This window comes from Lampetra fluviatilis, chromosome 3, assembly GCF_964198595.1.
Source record: "Lampetra fluviatilis chromosome 3, kcLamFluv1.1, whole genome shotgun sequence".
In the NCBI taxonomy this organism is placed as follows: Eukaryota; Metazoa; Chordata; class Hyperoartia; order Petromyzontiformes; family Petromyzontidae; genus Lampetra; species Lampetra fluviatilis.
This window is the reverse complement of record NC_136277.1, coordinates 16,305,625-16,323,776: the sequence shown is the minus strand read 5'-3', so window position 1 is coordinate 16,323,776 and position 18,152 is coordinate 16,305,625. Positions and strand designations below refer to the sequence as shown.

General features: G+C 55.5%; 2 protein-coding genes across 2 annotated transcripts; one reads left to right on the top strand and one right to left on the bottom strand.

Annotated features, from left to right (window-relative positions):
- Positions 1-1,595: 1,595 nt before the first annotated feature.
- LOC144953388 (uncharacterized) lies at positions 1,596-6,145 on the bottom strand. Its single transcript, XM_078883956.1, has 5 exons — positions 6,061-6,145; positions 4,376-4,870; positions 3,857-4,000; positions 3,508-3,657; positions 1,596-3,043 (listed from the first exon to the last, which is right to left on the bottom strand). The coding sequence occupies exons 2-5, from the start codon at positions 4,848-4,850 to the stop codon at positions 2,307-2,309; spliced, it is 1,506 nt and encodes a 501-aa protein (XP_078740082.1). The 5' UTR covers positions 4,851-4,870; positions 6,061-6,145; the 3' UTR covers positions 1,596-2,306.
- Positions 6,146-9,908: 3,763 nt separating this feature from the next.
- Positions 9,909-17,442, top strand: LOC144949160 (uncharacterized). The gene is made up of 6 exons (XM_078879046.1): positions 9,909-10,145; positions 12,635-13,212; positions 13,535-13,663; positions 14,194-14,307; positions 14,423-14,654; positions 15,694-17,442. The coding sequence occupies exons 2-6, from the start codon at positions 12,702-12,704 to the stop codon at positions 16,115-16,117; spliced, it is 1,410 nt and encodes a 469-aa protein (XP_078735172.1). The 5' UTR covers positions 9,909-10,145; positions 12,635-12,701; the 3' UTR covers positions 16,118-17,442.
- Positions 17,443-18,152: the final 710 nt, after the last annotated feature.

The window sequence follows — 18,152 nt, the reverse complement described above, 5'->3', positions numbered from 1 at the left end:
AGACAAACTCTCCCCCCTCTCCCCTGTGAACTCCCACAGACAAACTCTTCCCCCTCTCCCCTGTGAACTCCCACAGACAAACTCTCCCCCCTCTCCCCTGTGAACTCCCACAGACAAACTCTCCCCCCTCTCCCCTGTGAACTCCCACAGACAAACTCTCCCCCCTCTCCCCTGTGAACTCCCACAGACAAACTCTCCCCCCTCCCCTGTGAACTCCCACAGACAAACTCCTTCCCCCCCTCTCCCCTGTGAACTCCCACAGACAAACTCCTTCCCCCCCCCCTCTCCCCTCCCGTGCCGATATAAAGAGCCACAACAGCAGATATTTTTTTCAGTTTAGTTTCATTTATTTGGTATAGCCCTGCGAGCCATTCGGCTCTTGACTCGGGTGCAACAAACAAAAACATGAACAAGAAAACATCTTCAAGTGACTACACGCAAACAGAAAAATCCAGGAAAAAACAGCAAAGTCTTCCAGAAAAAGCACCGTATATCAACGCTGTGTGCAAAAATCCCAGCGGGATGCAAGTCAAACAATAACAACCATAAGACAATTTAGATTAAAGTTATCAGTCTAACTCTGTGCTACAACAAACAAATATGGCTAAACCAAAAGTTTTCGAAATCGCCAAAATAAAGCTATAAAAGCAATGTAACAGTGATCATAGAAACTGCGATTGAAATTTTACAATAAACGATATACATAACATGTACGACCAAACTTTGCAGCCATAGCTGGCAGCATGAGTCACTCCATAACAGCAGGAGTATCAGTAGGAGTATCAAAAATTGTCAATGCACCTTTAAGATCAGCACACTATCATCAAAACACAAGATCATACTTTGCAGCGGTCATCCGGAGCGAAACATTTGATTTCAGGCCACTGAATAGCAGCAGTGGCAGCTTGGGGTGTACAACTCTAGAGCAGTTAAATCGAAATCTAAAGCAGTTTTTGAGTGAAGATCTCACGGGGAGTGATCCAAGTTGCAGTTTATTGGCGATGGCATTCCAGACCCTGGGGGCATCAATAGCAAAGGCCCTTCCTCCAGTACCTGAAGACGGACGCTTGTGTTGCGACCGAAACGTCGTTTTATTTTATTTTACTATTTTATCTATCCACGTGACTTTACCGTAAGAACCAGTGTGGATTCCTGCAGTCACGAAAGCTTCAAATCAAGATTTGTGTTAACTAAGCCTCATTTGCATATGCTAATGAGCGATGGGTACGCATCATATTCGTGCTCGGGGAGCTCTGCGTCCGTGGCTGCCGTGGGGCGGCGCTCATTTCCAAGTGGAGGGAAATTCCACACTGCCATGACGGGACCAGGGCGGTTGAGGGTGAGCGGTGTTGGAGGAGTGCAGCGACAACCAATGGAAATTCACGAGTTTACCGCGTGCATGGCACGAATACGCATTACTCGATGCAGTGTGGTGTGCGGGAAAGTGTAACTCTTGCTCATTAAATAACAAGGCGAAGGATGTTCCTCTACATTCACAAATGGGTCGCACCGTTACGTGGGCGACTTCCGCTTGGAATCTTCACCCTGTGACGTGATGCCATCAACGGGCACAATATAATAAATTGTATAAACGCCCATTGCCATTGGCTGAAAGCATCTTCATGAATAGAGGACTGCAAAAGCTTGGGCAATGTAAGGTGACGGCAAGCCGCCTGGCTGCCTTCCCACTTCACTGTGGATCTTCAGCGACGGCGAGGCGTGGTTTCCATTTACTTAAAAAACTAAAGTATTGGGAGGAAAGACCAAAGAATGATTTGAGACCGACAAGAATGGGCGAATAACAAACAAGACGGCAAAAAGTTCTGTCGATAATATAATTTAATAACTTTTGACTCAAGTTCTAAACTGTAAATGAAAACGTTTCAACGGTTTCAAACGCGTATGAATGGGACCTGAACCCGTCACTTGGAGCCACTCTGCCCGTCCACAAAACCCACGAAAATAAAATGAGTGAAAAAAACCCCCAGCAAAAAACACCCAAGGCACAATTAAAATAGCCATAACAAGTCAAATGTATCAAACCAGCAGTGCCCAATCAGTGCGACAGTAATTGTTACTGTATTCCCTGTTTTGCTGAAGTGTTTCTCAATTCCTGTAAAACTGAGGCTCCCAAAACTCCGACCGAGCACCTGCAGTGACCCCTACAACCACAATCCATGACTCCATGACCTCCACTCTTAATCGCCGTGATCCGGGAGCTTGGAACTGAGCCAAGCTCACGACCCACACGGACACCAGTCCGTCCACGCGAGGCCGCACGCAATGTGAAGACCGTGTGGCCTTCGTCAGAGAGAGTCTTGCGGGACGGTGTGACCCGCCATCGAGTCAGGTGGACCGCTGGGGCCTATTAGAGAGTCATGCAGCCCCGCAGGGCCTGTAAAAGAATCGTGCAAACCCGTGGAGTCCATCAGAGGGTCATGCAGGCCCATGGGGCCTGTCAGCGGGACAGGCAGGCTGGTTGGGCCACGTGCAACGTCCAGGGCGTGCTGCGTCTTTTGGTGGCGGTGCAGGCCGGACGCCTGTGAGAATCGTTTGCCGCACACCAGGCAGCCGTAGGGCTGCTCACCGGTGTGCACACGGCGGTGCGTGGAGAGGGGCCCCGGTTGGTTGAAGCGCTTGCCGCAGATGCCGCACACGTAGGGCCGCTCGCCCGTGTGCACACGGACGTGCCGCACCAGGTCGGCGTTGCTGCGGAAGGCCTTCCCGCAGTGCCGGCACCGCAATCGCGCCAGCTTCTCCGGGTTCGGGACGCCTGGGGCACCGCGTGGTGCCGAATGGAGACCCGAGGGGGGCACGGGGCCGAGCGGGGGTGGCATAACGGGCGGCGTGGTGCCATCTGGAGGTACTGCCATCCACAACGACGCGTCACCGCCGCCGCCACCGGTCGTGTACGGCCACGCGCAGACACTGTTCCCGTTGAGGCTGAGCGCAGAACGCTTGTGCTGCTGCTGCTGTTGCTGGAGGCCGTGTGTCTGAAATGGCAGCGGTGCCAGCTCCATGGCCCTCTGCTTCCGCACGGCACCTGGGGGTGCAAGTGCCAGGCCGTGATCACTCACGTCACACGCAGTCAGCTCAAACTCATGGATGCCCACGCGACAGCTTCACGTCGAAGGCAGGTACGTGGTGGGGGAAACCTGAGTTGCAGTTTGACCAGCTTAAGGTCTTGGCCAACACCATGTGAGACTAGGCTCTAAGGTAAGCTGTCTCGGGTGTGGACCAATCAACTTCAAGGACAGTGCATACATTATCAGAGTTATGTTTTTTGTTTGCATTATGACTGCAGGTATTGTGGTCTATGCAAACATGACTTCTTGTAAAAAAAAGGTGTCAGTTTTGTTTCCAGATAAAAGGGTAAAAAAACAATTAACGTCTTGGCCAGAGTCACTTTTTATATGCCCATTAGTCGTATAACGTTCAGCATTGCCTGAATATAATATAAAGCAAAGTGATGCTTAGGCATCAAACTGGATGCTCACCACTGCTCACCTGGGTACTGCGACTGGTATTCAGAGCTTGGCGGCTCCTCCCTCCAGCTTCCTTGGTCCTCTCCTTTGAGTTCTTCCACTCCTCCCACTCCCTCCTCCAGCAGAGCCTCCCCCAGGGCCTCATCCGCCAGGAACCCCGTTTCCTCTAGCTCTGCAGGGCCACACAGACAGACTCAGTCCGCTGCTGTGCTGGCACCTCCTGGCCACACGGCTACGGCAGCTTCGCGACGTCCGTTATACTAGTGGCATCTGTGAGCACGAGTGAAGAGCGCCTCCGTGCAAACCTCCTGGCCAGGCTGCCTATCACTGCCAGTGTGTGAGCCCAGCCCAGTCTGTATTCCACTCCTCACCGTCTGGGTGCTCCTTCTTCACCACGATGCGGCCCCACGTGGCGGGGCTGCCGGGCCCTGGCTCCAGCTGCGCGTCGCCACCCGGGGGCCCCGGCTCCTCCGCCAAGGGATCGCCGAGGTCGGCCTCGTGCCGCACCGTCCTCTCTGCGGGAGAAGGGAACGGAGAGGGCAGGAAACAAAACTCATCATGGCCAAGCCCTCTTGTCAAGCCAAGCCTAGGGTAAAGAGATGGCCAGTGCTGGGTTCCATATCTGGGAGCAAGCCTGGGTTCCAGGGGATATTGGACTTGGTCTAAAACCCATATATGACCAGAAACCCAGAAGCAGGGTCAACAACTCCATCTAGCACAAGCAGCCACAGCTCTGAAATTCAATGACCTTACAAACTGGCCTTTCAGCCCCTGACAGAGCTGAATGTTGTGATGGTGCTGCGACGACTGGTGACGCGAGTACTGCTGCTGCTGCTGGTGCTGTTACAACTACTGCTGGTGCTGCACGTGGTACGGAGGACCCCGCGCACCTTCAGGGCTGATCCCAGCGCCGTCCCCGGGTCCCAGCGCCTGGTCGAGTCGGCTGAACCTGAGCGCCGACTGCAGCAGCTCGTGTCCCAGCGTCTGCAGCGTGGCCACGATGGCCTCGAGCAGCGCGGCCAGGCCGGGCTGGGCGGCCTCGTGCAGCGGCCACTCGGGGCCCCGTGGGGACCCCCCCGCGGGGCCCACGGAGGCGGAGGAGGAGGCCGCCGCCGCCGCCGCCTTCACGACGCGGCGCAGGGCGGCGTAGAGGGCGAAGGGCAGGCGCTGGCGTGCCGTGGCCAGCAGCTCCAGGGTGACCTGCGCGTCCTCGGCGCACGCCAGCAGATCCTCGTAGTCGCCGATCCCCAGCTCCCGCTCCATGGCCTTGGCGAACGGCAGCTTCATGCCCTGGGCCGAGAGCCACGCGGGGAAGTCCGCACGCGGGTCCGGCCCAGCCGCCACGGCCACGGCCACCGAAGCCATCGGCGACGGAAATCAGGGACCTGTGGGGGGCATAAGGGGGTCCCCTTAGACCAGTGTATCTTTGTGTGTCTCCGTGTCAGTGTGTCCGTAATTACGTCTCTGCGTGTGTGTGTGTAACTGTGCCTCTGCGTGTCTCTGTGTGTCTGTGTGTGTAACTGTGTCTCTGCGTGTCTGAGTGTGTAACTGTGTCTCTGTGTGTAACTGTGTCTCTGTGTGTAGCTGTATCTCTGTGTGTGTAACTGTGTCTCTGCGTGTCTGTGTGTGTAACTGTGTCTCTGCGTGTCTGTGTGTGTAACTGTGTCTCTGTGTATATAACTGTGTCTGTGTGTCTCTGCGTGTAGCTGTGTGTCTGTGTGTGTAACTGTGTCTCTGTGTGTAACTGTGTCTCTGTGTGTAGCTGTGTGTCTGTGTGTGTAACTGTGTCTCTGTGTGTATAACTGTGTCTGTGTGTCTCTGCGTGTAGCTGTGTCTCTGTGTGTCTGTGTAACTGTGTCTGTGTGTCTGTGTGCCTGTGTGTGTAACTGTGTCTGTAACTGTGTCTCTCTGTGTAGCTGTGCCTCTGTGTGTAACTGTGTCTCTGTGTGTAACTGTGTCTCTGCGTGTCTCTGTGTATAACTCTGTCTCTGCGTGTCTCTGTGTGTGTAACTGTGTCTCTGTGTGTGTAACTGTGTCTCTGTGTGTAACTGTGTCTCTGTGTGTAACTGTGTCTCTGCGTCTAGCGGTCTCTGCTTGTCTCTGTGTGTAGCTGTGTAGCCGTGTGTCTGTGTGTAACTGTGTCTCTGCGTGTCTCTGTGTGTAACTGTCTCTGCGTCTAGCGGTCTCTGCTTGTCTCTGTGTGTAGCTGTGTAGCCGTGTGTCTGTGTGTAACTGTGTCTCTGCGTGTCTCTGTGTGTAACTGTGTCTCTGCCGCTAGCGGTCTCTGCTTGTCTGTGTGTGTAGCTGTGTAGCCGTGTGTCTGTGTCCCCTGTGTATTACGCGAGTTGAGGGGGCCGTGGGTGGCGATTTAATCACCCGGGAAACGGGAGGGCCGTCGTGGCCTTTCGATACCAAGCAAAGGGCGACTCCCAAAGCGGCAGCGCGATCAGGCGACACCGAGGCTGCGTCGGGGCCTAGCGGCCGCCTGCCCCTCCAACCCCCCCAAAGCCACCCCACGCACCCCGGGAGGTCCCCACACACCCCGGGGTCTTGGGAGTCCCCGCGGGTCCCTCACCTCGGGCTATTGGCGGTGACCCGCCACGGGACGACGGGAACCCGCGGTGGTGACTGTGGTGACCGGCCGCGTTCTGTGCCCCGTGGGGGAGGAACGCGGAAGTGGCGCCCCCGTGTGGGCGCGGGTGGGGGGGCACCTCGTGGGAGAACTTCAGTTGGTCTTTTACCCCCCCCCCCACTTTGAGACCCAGGTAAGGGCCCCCCACAATTGGGATACAGTTGTTAGTTGAGCCCCAGGTGAGAGCCCCCCACAATTGTATTCAGTGTCTGTTGCTACCCCAGGTAAGGGCCCCCCCACAATTGTATTCAGTGTCTGTTGCTACCCCAGGTGAGGTGCCCCCCACAATTGTATTCAGTGCCTGTTGCTACCCCAGGTGAGGGGCCCCCCACAATTGTATTCAGTGCCTGTTGCTACCCCAGGTAAGGGGCCCCCCACAATTGTATTCAGCGTCTGTTGCTACCCCAGGTGAGGGCCCCCCATAATTGTATTCAGTGTCTGTTGCTAGCCCAGGTAAGGGCCCCCCACAATTGTATTCAGTGCCTGTTGCTACTCCAGGTGAGAGCCCCCCACAATTGGGATTCAGTGCCTGTTGCTACTCCAGGTGAGAGCCCCCCACAATTGGGATTCAGTGCCTGTTGCTATCCCAGGTGAGAGCCCCCCACAATTGTATTCAGTGCCTGTTGCTACTCCAGGTGAGAGCCCCCCACAATTGGGATTCAGTACCTGTTGCTACCCCAGGTAAGGCCCCCACAATTGTATTCAGTGCCTGTTGCTACCCCAGGTGAGAGCCCCCCACAATCGGATTCAGTGCCTGTTGCTATCCCAGGTGAGAGCCCCCCACAATTGGTATTCAGTCTCTATTGCTACCCCAGGTAAGGGCCCCCCACAATGGGGATTCAGTGCCTGTTGCTACCCCAGGTTTTTATTCCTTACCCGTACCCGGCCGCACCAGGGTCGCAAACGGCTACCCGTACCCGGCCGGGTACAGGTAGCCGTATCCTACCCGTACCCGTACCCTACCCGAAATGAGTGACAAACGGTTACTCACCAGTGACTCACGCCTACCCGTACCCGGCCGCACCAGGGTCGCAAACGGCTACCCGTACCCGGCCGGGTACGGGTAGCCGGGTGTAGGGTACGGGTATCGGGTACCCGGTTGCGACCTCTGGGTCACACGCAACTGTGGGTGCTCAGCGCTGCCAGGCCCCGCCACTTGTGTCCCCGTCAATCACCAATCACCTGCGGGTCAATGGAACTTCACTCTTCAAGTGTATCGTTTCACCGGACAAAACCTCAAGGGACAAGGATAGGCTCATTTTCGAGAGTGACCTGGGAATTCAGTCTACACCACATTTGCAGTGACGGTATCACACACACACACCCTTGGCTCGCACGAACTCGTCTATAGGCACAACTCACCACAAAGTAGTGGCGCAATGGTATCGAGTGACAGCACGCCGAATGGATCTTGTTACATGCCCGGCTCGTGTTAGCAATGTGATCGATTGCCCGGCAGCTCAATGACCGATCCTTCTTCATGCGCACGCGAAGTTCAATATTTGTGGGGGACACGATGACAAAGTAGTTGGCGTACTGCACTATGGACCCGACGATCTTGGTTTGATCTCGAGCCGCGGCTATCATCAATCAGTTTTATCTGAACCTGCCCAACTCACTGCACCCCCCCCCCCACGCTTCAGACTGAACAGTGAGTTGAAGTATGGTCAAACAACCCCCATTGCCAACACGGCTTTAATCCAGCAGTGGATTGGCAAATTGCAATAACTTATGCACATAACGATAAACATTAACACACATGCCTATTCACCAACATATATTAAAGCATATACAGTTCACGCTTGCAACCCCGTGTGTACACATGCATATAGGTTATACTTTACATATGCACATACGGTATTCACAGACATGCACACACGTGCACGAACACACGTGCACGCATCCGATCAATGTCTCGACACACGTGAATGTACACACACTGCACTGTATATACACACGTACGTGTACACGCGCTGTCCTGTATACACACGTCACTATACACATAATGTATACAGTAACACGTGTATGTACACAATGCACCGTGTATGCACAAAGACTCCCCCGTGTAGCCTTAACAGCGGGGCGAGTGCCGTTCGCGAGTAGCCGGTGCCGACGAAAGTACACGAGGGTGCGGGTGGCCAGAAACCACGCCCGGCCGCCTTTGTCTTCTTCCCCAGTAGGTACAACAACAACAACAACACACCATTGGAACCTCATTTGCCAGTAAAAAATATTATCATAGTTTTTTTACCCTTTTATCTGGCAACAAAACTGACACCTTTTTTTTGCTGTAAATGCTTACCCCGAGCTCTCATACTCTGATGGTGCATTGTCTTTGAGTTGTGCGCCTTTTGGCGTCATCTGGTCCAACACCATGTGAGACTAAGCTCTAAGGAAAGCTGTCTCGGGTGTGGACCAATCAACTTCAACGACAGTGCATACATTATCAGAGTTATGTTTTTGTTTGCATTATGACTGCAGATATTGTGGTTTATGCAAACATGACTCCTTGTAAAAATTAACCCGTAAAACAAAGTTTTTCACTATAAATCCTTTATATGCGTGGCGGCTAGAGTCCTCTCGTCCACAGGCTTGAGATGGCTGCCACCTATGGGTCAGATGATTGCCTGCCACCATTAAGCAATTGGTAATTAAATATATATTTTTTCTCCGAAAAAGTGTAAAGTTATGGAAATCTTTTTTTCACGAAAATAGTCACGCACAACGAGTCTGTGTGCAAGATGTCAGCTCGATTGGATCACGGGAAGTGGGTTAAAAAACGACCGAAAGATTTGCACGGTCGTAAGCGCGCAAGCAAGCAAGCAAGTGAACTTAATATAAAGGATTAAAAAAAAAGGTGTCAGTTTTGTTGCCAGATAAAAGGGTAAAAAACAACAACACAACCCACACGTGCCACGCCACGTGGGTTCTCGAGTGGGCGGGGCCTGGGCTGTGCCCCACTAATCCGACCAATCGCAGGGCGAGCCGGGCCGGGCCACGTGCGCCTTCAACACAGAGCGTCGATAGGAAGCGGCACCAAAACAAACCGCGCGTGGTGACGCAAGACTCGCATCGGAATATTTATTTAAATTACTGCAAGGAAATCCGATGAGTTATGAAACTCTTTTTGTTTGTTTGTTTAGATGTCCCAGTAAAAGGATCGGAGGGGGTGGATGGGCGCACGGCGGTCAGAACGTTAGAACGACGTTGCAGCGATAACAACAACAAACGAATCGAGCACACCCAATGACAAAGATCGCACGCACGCATGCGCCTCTCATTGTGCCCATCGCGGACGCTTCTCGCTGCTTCTCGCTGCTGCTGCTTCTTCTCGCTGCTGCTGCTGCGTCAGGGGTCGGTCGGGGGTCAGGAGTCGGTCCGGGGTCAGGGGTCGGTCCGGGGTCAGGGGTCGGTCGGGGGTCAGGGGTCGGTCGGGGGTCAGGGGTCGGGCGCGCCCCTCCAACTCCACCCCAAACCCACCAACCCCACCCCCAACCCCCCCTCAACCCTCCCCCCGAACCCCCCTCAACCCTCCCCCCGAACCCCCCCCAACCCTCCCTCTCCCAAACCCCCAACCCCCCCAACCCTCCCCCCCCAATCCCCCCCCAACCCTCCCCCACCCATCATACGGAGGTGGTAGTGGGTGGAAAGAGTCTGCGGCCGCCATGTTTGTAGGGGGAGTGGGGGGGGAGACTCCCTCGCGCAGTGCGACGGATGACGTCACCCGCGCGTGACGCGACCCCCCCCCCCCCCCGGGGCGGTGACGCCGCACGCACGGGGCCGCCGCCGCTCCCTACCCAAGATGGCCGTGGAGCGTCTCGAGCAGCGACGCCGCGGGCCCCCCACCTCGTCCATAGCCGCAGAGCTCCGAGCAGCCGCGCCGAGACTCCCGCTCCTCACCGGGGTCGCCACCACCACCACCCCCCTCCTCCCTCCCTCCCGGACCCCGGAGCCCGGAGCCCCTGGGCAACGCACGGACCTCGGGACCCCCACTCGGCATCAAGGGAGCGGACCCTGCTGCGAGCCAGGTGAAGCGGCGGCGCGGGCCGACTAGGGGGGGGTAGGCCGAGAGGCCTCGCGTTGCCTGGATCCCTGCCCCAGTCAGTGCGGGGCCGAGCGGCGCGATTGAAAGCGGGGGGGGGGGGGGGTGTTCGGTGTCGGCAGTCCCAGTCTAAGGGGTCTCGGTGTCGGGGGGTTGAGCATTGGGGTTCCTCGGGCACGGGGTTCTGACCGCTGGCCTCAGCCTAGCGGTGCATTGCCTGTCCTAGGCAGGGGGTTCGGGTTTACGGTCCAGGGAGTTTCGCTGTTGGGATCCCAGTACTGTATAGGGGATAGTTTTAACCTTTATCTTTAGGGTCGCAGTATGTCGTCGGGAATTAATTCATTCCTGGGATTGAGCTTTTCGCGGTTCGGACATAGGGATCGAGTCATGTTTATTTCGTGACTAGGTGAGAACTGTAATAAGAGGCCAGCGTGGTATCACTTGCGAAAGCAATGACGTTAAAAACAATCACAGCGACGAAGCGAATAGCAATCAACTCGGGCACAAACCGCGTTAGGGAACAACCCCCAATGGCACAGCGGGGACGTTAAAGACTTCTCGTGTCCACTGGGTTCAGTGGAAAAACGAAGTCGCATCAGTGTAATAATACAGAGTGCTTCAAAAACATGTAGACAGTTACATGGGACCATCATTTTTAATGGAGAAATAACGGAGAATGCCACCATAACAAGATAATGGATGTCTCGACTTGCTCGCCATCATTGTCAATACACGCCTGGAATCTTCTCCAAGCACGTTTATTGTGGAATTGTTGCAAATTCTCAGAAGTGTTTACATCTTTTTTTTAAAGCACCCTGTATAACGGCTGGGAGGGGAAGTCTTGTAGCCCTGTCAGACGAGGTGTACAGATCTGCTTTTGCGTCTTCATTTCCAGAACGTCTTCTTGTCCGTAAATTGGTAGGCGCACAGGCGAGCGCTCATGCCTACCTCACATTCCACAAGTTAATGATAGATTGTGACGGACGAGTCTGTCTCGCACGAGGTCGTGTATTCATTGCCGCACGTTAAGCTTTCGGGTTATTGAGTAATTCGCGCCGTGGTCTCGAAACTCAAAAATGTATTTACAGGGGAATTTCACGCAACACTGTCTTAAAGTGCTTTTGTGAAGAGCCATTGCCCGAAACGTCGTCTTTTACTGTGCATTTTTATTTTAAGGCCACAGTGTTATTGTTGAGTTTTACTTCTTATTTGTGCTTGCGTAATGTTTCAATGGATACCGTGCAGCCGACCATACTAGTCTGTGGGCTATGCATTAACCGGAGCCTTACATTGTAACTGCAATGTTAAATATTGACGAAAAGCGGTTACAGAAGTCACCTCACGCGCCCCAGGGACCAGCTTAGCACTCCATTGTATATTGTCTTGCAAACTCGTGGTGCAGAATTGTTACACGCATTATTTACAGCTTCTCCAGAACACAATAGTTTCAGAATCACAATGTTTATTTAGGCTGCAGGAGGAATCCGATGAGCTAGGAAGCTCTTCTTCAAAGATGTCCACGATGCACGCTCTTTCCAAGAGGTTCTCTAAAATGTTACTTTTTTCTGAACCCTGAGATGTTTTCTTTTTTGGGACCAGCAACGTGGAAAAGATCCGGATTCAAAAACTTTCGTCGTTGAGATTCCAAACATTAAAATGTGAAAATGTTTGCCTTGCCCCCACAAGTTTTGTGGGTCCAAAATGTTACGTTTAGTTTTTGGTTTTGTCCTAGTTATGACCATAAACTTGACGATATGTGTGCCAAAGTGTACACCAATTTTCTGCTATCGGTCAGCTTCTGAGTGGATTTTAAGATACTGCCATTAACCTATAAGGCTTTAAAAGGGCTCACCCTGCATTACTTGCAGGAACTAATACATTTATATATTCCATCAAGGTCCTTAATATCTTTTGATCTCCAACTGCTCAGCACTCACAGGTCTAGGTTGCACTCTTTTGGTGATCGGTGCTTTTGTTAGCGTGGCACCGAAGCTATGGAACGCCTTGCCACTTGAGATCAGGCGATCGGAGTCGGTAGATATATTTAAGTCTGCTTTGAAAACCCATCTCTTTAAAGTGGCCCATCTCTCTTTAGTTTGGTCGGTTGCCCCTGGGTCTGATTTTGTTCCTTTTTTTTATGCATTGGATATTAGGATCCTAGGATGAATGCGCATTATCGATTTGCATTATTATTATTATTATCATCCTTTTAACCTGGAGATTCTAGTGATGAACATGACAATGTAAGTCCCTCACTCCATCAGGCACTCACAATCGGTGCTTCATGTGTCACACCACGTACAACCCTTTGCACGTGTGTATGTCGCGCTGTATATTGGCAATTATTAATGGAAATGTTCCTGTAAGACAATTTCAGATAGGCATGGAGGGATTTTAATGATCTTACATTGGTATGTATTGTTAAATCTTCTACGTTTTTAATTGTGTTCTTGTCTGCGATATTTCCATTTCCAGTTTCCCTCCGGCGACTCGGTGGCGCCCCCCTCTGCGTCCCTCCGCCCCCCTCCACGAGGCAGCGGGAATGGCGGCGGCGGCGGTGGCTATGCCGGGCGGCGGTGTGGCGTTGTTGGGGCCGGACCCGCGCGCGGACTTCTCCGCGTGGCTCTCGGCCCAGGGCATGAAGCTGCCGTTCGCCCAGGCCATGGAGCGGGAGCTGGGGATCGGCGACTACGAGGATCTGCTGGCGTGCGCCGAGCCCCCACTCGTGCGGGCCGAGCTTTTCTCGGCGGCGCGCCAGCGCCTGCCCTTCGCCTTCTACGCCGTGCTGCGCCGCACGCTCGAGGCGCTGGTGCCGCACGTCGCGTCCCGGCGCCACGACCACGCGGTGTACGCATCTGCCGAGACGCCAACGGGGCGCCATCAGCAGCAACAGCATCCGTCGCTGGGCGGCCTCCTCGACGTGATGGTGGCGCAACTCACGAGCCTGAGCCGTGAGCTGGCGCTCTTCGCCGCGCGCCTCAGCTCCCTGGACCCGGCCGTCGGGCACCAGGCCGGGCTGCTGGCGGAACACGAGGAGCCCAGCCCCTTCGCAGGTGCGCCAGTCTCTCTCCACGTGCTCGCGCCTTCTGCTATCCCGACACGGCGGGCCCGGGGAACTCGAGGGTCGTGCAGAACCCCCACAGATGTGGACGCCAATCACTGAAGGCTTTCGCAAAAATAGGCGCTAGCTGGGGGCTATTATTTCACTCTTGTTTTCCTCTCTGAGACACCGAACTTGTGGCACGGCCGGATTTAACACAGCCAGGAGACTTGGGATTCACGATAACAACGGCACGGTCTCCTTGTCTCCGACATTGCCATTATGAGCCTCGGCGGGTGACGGTCGTGGTGGTGCGATGTCTGCTGTGCGTGCAGAGGGAGAGATTGGGCGCTCTGAGGCCGACGAAGAGGAGGACGAGGATGAGGTGGCGGTGGCCAGTGGCCACGATGGTGCCGAGGGTGTGTACGGCCTGGAGCACGGCTGGGGGGCGCACGCGCCAACCGGTGAGCAACCACACCACCCTACCGCAATAACAGGACACTCACACAGAGACAAAGATCCCCCATATAGCCTTAACAGACTGTTGGGCCAAGTGCTGTTTGTGAGCACCGTTTGAAGACCGGCACGGCACACGAGCGAGGGGGTGGGGGGACAGCACCATGCCCGGCTGCCTTTGTCTCCCCAGTGGCGATGTTTACACATCGCACCAGGTACTTGTTTGAGGTTGAGTCGACCGAGGGGAGGCTCTGGACCGATTCAGATAATCGTCATTGATGTTGACCACGAGCGGGAATCGAACTCGGGTCGCTGAGTTCGTAACATGGCTCGCTAACCGTTCCGATACGGCTCGCACACGAACACACGACACTACCACACTCGCGCGGCACCACTCGAAACCGCTCTCAGACCACCGTGCTCTACGACGTTCCGCCTTTGTTTCTGCACGGTGTGCCTATGTTCACTGCGGTGTACGTTCACCGTGGGCTCACCACGGTATACATGTCTGTTCACCGTGGGTTCACCGCGGTGCCAGTGCCGGTGGAGCGTCCCCCGAGCCCCGTGGAGCAGGACGCCCCTCCGTTCCACGACGGAGACGGCAACGACAGCGACCGCAAGGTCAAGATGGAGCGCGACGACTCCTGTGACGGTACCTCCCGCTGCCCCTCACCGCCCTCCGACCCCCACAGCCCTGCCTTCACCGCTTCCACTGTTCTGCACTCCTGCCCTGCCCGTTGATTCCATGCCCCTCCTCCGTGCTGCAGCAGGAGGCCAGGTTTGCATTGGAGCAACCCCGGGCCCGGCAGGGGGCGTGCGCAGCCGGGGGGGCTGGGACCGGCAGGAGCCCCTGGGGGGCCCCGAGTCTGAAGGCCCCGCCTCCCGCGGGGGGCCCCTCCCCTGCGTGGGCCCCGGCTCTGGGCAGATGGAGCAGTCCGAGGGGATGTCCAGAGAGGGGCTGGGGGAGACGTACGGCAGCCTGGACACGGACACGTACAGGTACGGGGGTTGCGTGAGCGGTGATGCCAGTCATCTCAGTCAACCCATGGCACCTGCTGGGTCTGGCCCATGACTTCCTGCGAGCGGGCTTTCGACGCTTCACATGGCCTTAAAGTGGACATAGCCCGGCACAAGCACTGTGGTGACGTTACCGACACTTAGCGAATGGCGGTTGTTTTTATTAAGGTGTGTGTGGTGGTGTAATTTCACAGTGGGCAGAACAGGTGGTGCATATCAGCCATCTCAGTCAGTAACACATGGGTTTGTCCTGTGACCTGCCAGCGAGCCTTCCACACTTCACGTAATAGCCTCAATGCACATAGCCTGGCACAAACGTTGTGGAGATGTCACTGTCACTTTGCATCTTAGGGTAACCGTTACAGTGTGTATGTGGGTGTGATTTATGCTGCAAATGTGTGTGTCGGTGCATATGATGGCGTGGGTGTGATGGTCATGGTGATTGTCATTGTGTCCGTCTATATATGTGTGATGGTGCCTTTATGTCAAAGATCCCCCATATAGCCTTAAGAGACTGTTGGGGCAAGTGCTGTTAGCGAGCACCTATGAAGGCCGGCACGGCACATGAGGAGGTGGATGGCCATCACTACGCCTGGCTGCCTTTGGGCGGAGCGGTAGTGTAGCGGTTAGCGCGCTGCGCTACAAACCCGGTAACCTGAGTTCGATTCTCACTCATGGCCAACACCAGAGATGATTATATTCTGAACCGGTCCTGGGCCTCCTCTAGGTTGACTCAGCCTCAAATTATATATTCTGAACCGGTCCTGGGCCTCCTCTAGGTTGACTCAGCCTCAAATTAGTACCTCGTGTGGTGTGTAAACATCGCTTCTAGGGAGACATAGGCGTTCGGGCATGGTGCTAGCCACCCACACCCTCATCTGCCATTCATAGGCCTTCATAGGTGCTCATTAACAGCACTTGCCCCAACAGTCTGTGAGGCTATACGGGGGATCTCTGTCTCTGTTTGCCTGTACGTCCGTGGCGTGAACCACATCTGCCGCTCGGTGTGCCCGCATCTCAGCTTCGTGTCGGATGCCCCGGTCGGCCCAAGCTTCCCGCTGGCCCCGCCGCCCCCTCCTGCCACGGCGCGCTGGTGCCGCTCCTCCTCCTCCTCGTCGTCGTCGCTGGCGCTGCCCCCGCTGCCCCTGCCGCCGGCGCTGCCTCTGTCGGAGCGGCCGTTCGCCTGCGGCGTGTGCGGCCAGCGCTTCCGCCACAACTGCCAGCTGCGCGTGCACGCGCGCATCCACGCGGGGGAGAAGCCGTACGCGTGCGGGCAGTGCGGACGCACCTTCTCGCAGGCGGGCCACCTGCTGTACCACTCGCGCACGCACACGGGCGAGCGCCCCCACGTGTGCAACGTGTGCGGCAAGGCCTTCACGCAGTCGTCCAACCTGAACCGGCACAAGCGCACGCATCGCAACGACGCCGGGCCCGCCGGCCTCTAGCCCAGCGCTTGCCGGGCCTGCCCCGCGCTGGGCTGACCCCTCCACCTTGAAACGACTACCAGGTCCTACCGCCAACCCGAAACCGCCGGGTTTTGCCGTCAGCTCCCGACTTGACTACCGGGGGGGGGGCCCATCGGTCTCTTGGGGGGCACCGACTGGCCCCCGCCGACCGTACCGAAACGCGAGCGGCTCTGTCGTGAACGATGCGGCGATTCCGACGCTCGCAGCGCTGCGTGCGCATCGACTCGCGCGCGAGCGAGCGGCTTACGCAAGCGATATGCAATTGTTACGTTACAGGCTCGGCTGGAGCAAGTGAAAGCGTACAAAGTGAGAGAGAAACAATGCAAACGGGACGATACAAACGAGACGGAAAAGTATCAATTTTCGAATCGAATCACAAGCCTGAATCATCACGCGCCTCACACCAAGGGCGGTGACATGGCCCAGCTGTGTCGCTCGTCTCTTGTTGCAAAGGTACACGTTTCGAATTCATCGGCTGCCCTGATTAATACTGCAGTGTGCATTGACCGTAAAAAATATAACGTTAAATATGTTAAATATCACAATGGGCGTTTTAAGATCCCGTGACGTTCGCAAGTTTAGGCAACTGCTTCCTGGCGTTGCGGTCCAAATTTGAAACGAGACTCGTAAATTCCTTTTATGTGGTCTATACCTAGCATTGAAAAAGCCTGAAGAAGAATCGTAACACTTGACGAGGCTTTCCTTGGTTAAGTAGACGTAATAAACATGCCAAAGATGGCACTCTTAAGAGGCGACGACCTCGGCCATCTCCTTGACAAGGTCGGACACTCCTGGGCAAGAGGAGGAGATATTTATATTTGCACACACGAACACGTACGCTCAGGCACGCAAACACGCGCCCGTGCACATGCCCATACACCCTCCCGTTCGCACACCTACGTGTGCACGGTCCCCGTGCGTAGGAGCGGACGCTTAAGAGCCGGAGCTTTGCGGAGGCTGAGCAACTGCAACGGGAGACGGCAACCGCAGGGGTCCCCCCCCGTCCTTTGTGTCTCCACCTTGTGTCTCACCGGTGTCCCCCTCTGTGTGCGCGTGTCTCTTGTCCCTCTCGTCTCGTGTCTCCTGTTGCTTCGTGTCTGTCTCGTGTCTACGCCTCGTGTCTACGCCTCGTGTCTCCTGTTGCTTCGTGTCTGTCTCGTCTCGTGTCTACGCCTCGTGTCTCACCACCCTCGCCTCTCCACGACGCGTGTTCACGCTCCCTCACCGCCGAGTCTGCCGTGATTTCGACGGGGCGCACGTTCAAGCGGCGACGATCCATTTCGAATCGTAGCGACGACGATTACAACGACGACGATAACAGTAAATGTATGTTTATTTTAACCTTATCATAGTTTACACAATAAATTCAGCGTTGTAAGGCTTCAGAATGCGGGGTACAAAATGAGCACGTGTGGTTTGTGAGCACGGCAGATGGGAGCCAGGCTGAGCCAGGGTGAGGGAGAGGAGAGGAATCGAGCGGTCTAGGACTCGCGGCAAAACAAAAACAACAACAACACGCGAAAATTCAAACCAGCAGCGAAATTGCGCACGCAGGCGTTTTAAATCGAACACCGCTTGCAGTCGCGGCTGAGATCGGCGGGGGGGGGGAGGGAGGAGGGCTGGCGGATCACGGCACACTCGGTGGGCCTTGTCAGATCAGGGAGGGCGGAGCGTCATGGGAACAGGGATTGGGTTAAAAAGGCAAGGTCTGGTCCAGGGGTGAGGGATCACCAGGTGAGGGTCAGGTGATATTGGTTCGAGGTTGAGGCGTCTGGGTAATAACGAGAGGTTTGCGTCACACGTTCGAGACATTGGGTCGGGATCGTAGGAATTGAGTTTGGGTTTTGTTCAGGGTGTCTGGGTTATGGCTTCAGAGAGACGGGGTAAAGTCCGGGTCGCGGGTCAGGGTCAGGAGCGTCTGTCTCGTCGTCGTGCTGCCCCGGGGGGTGGGGGCCCTGGGGGTGGGGGCCCTCAGCATTCCATGTCGGAGTCGGAGTCGATCTTGAAGATGGCG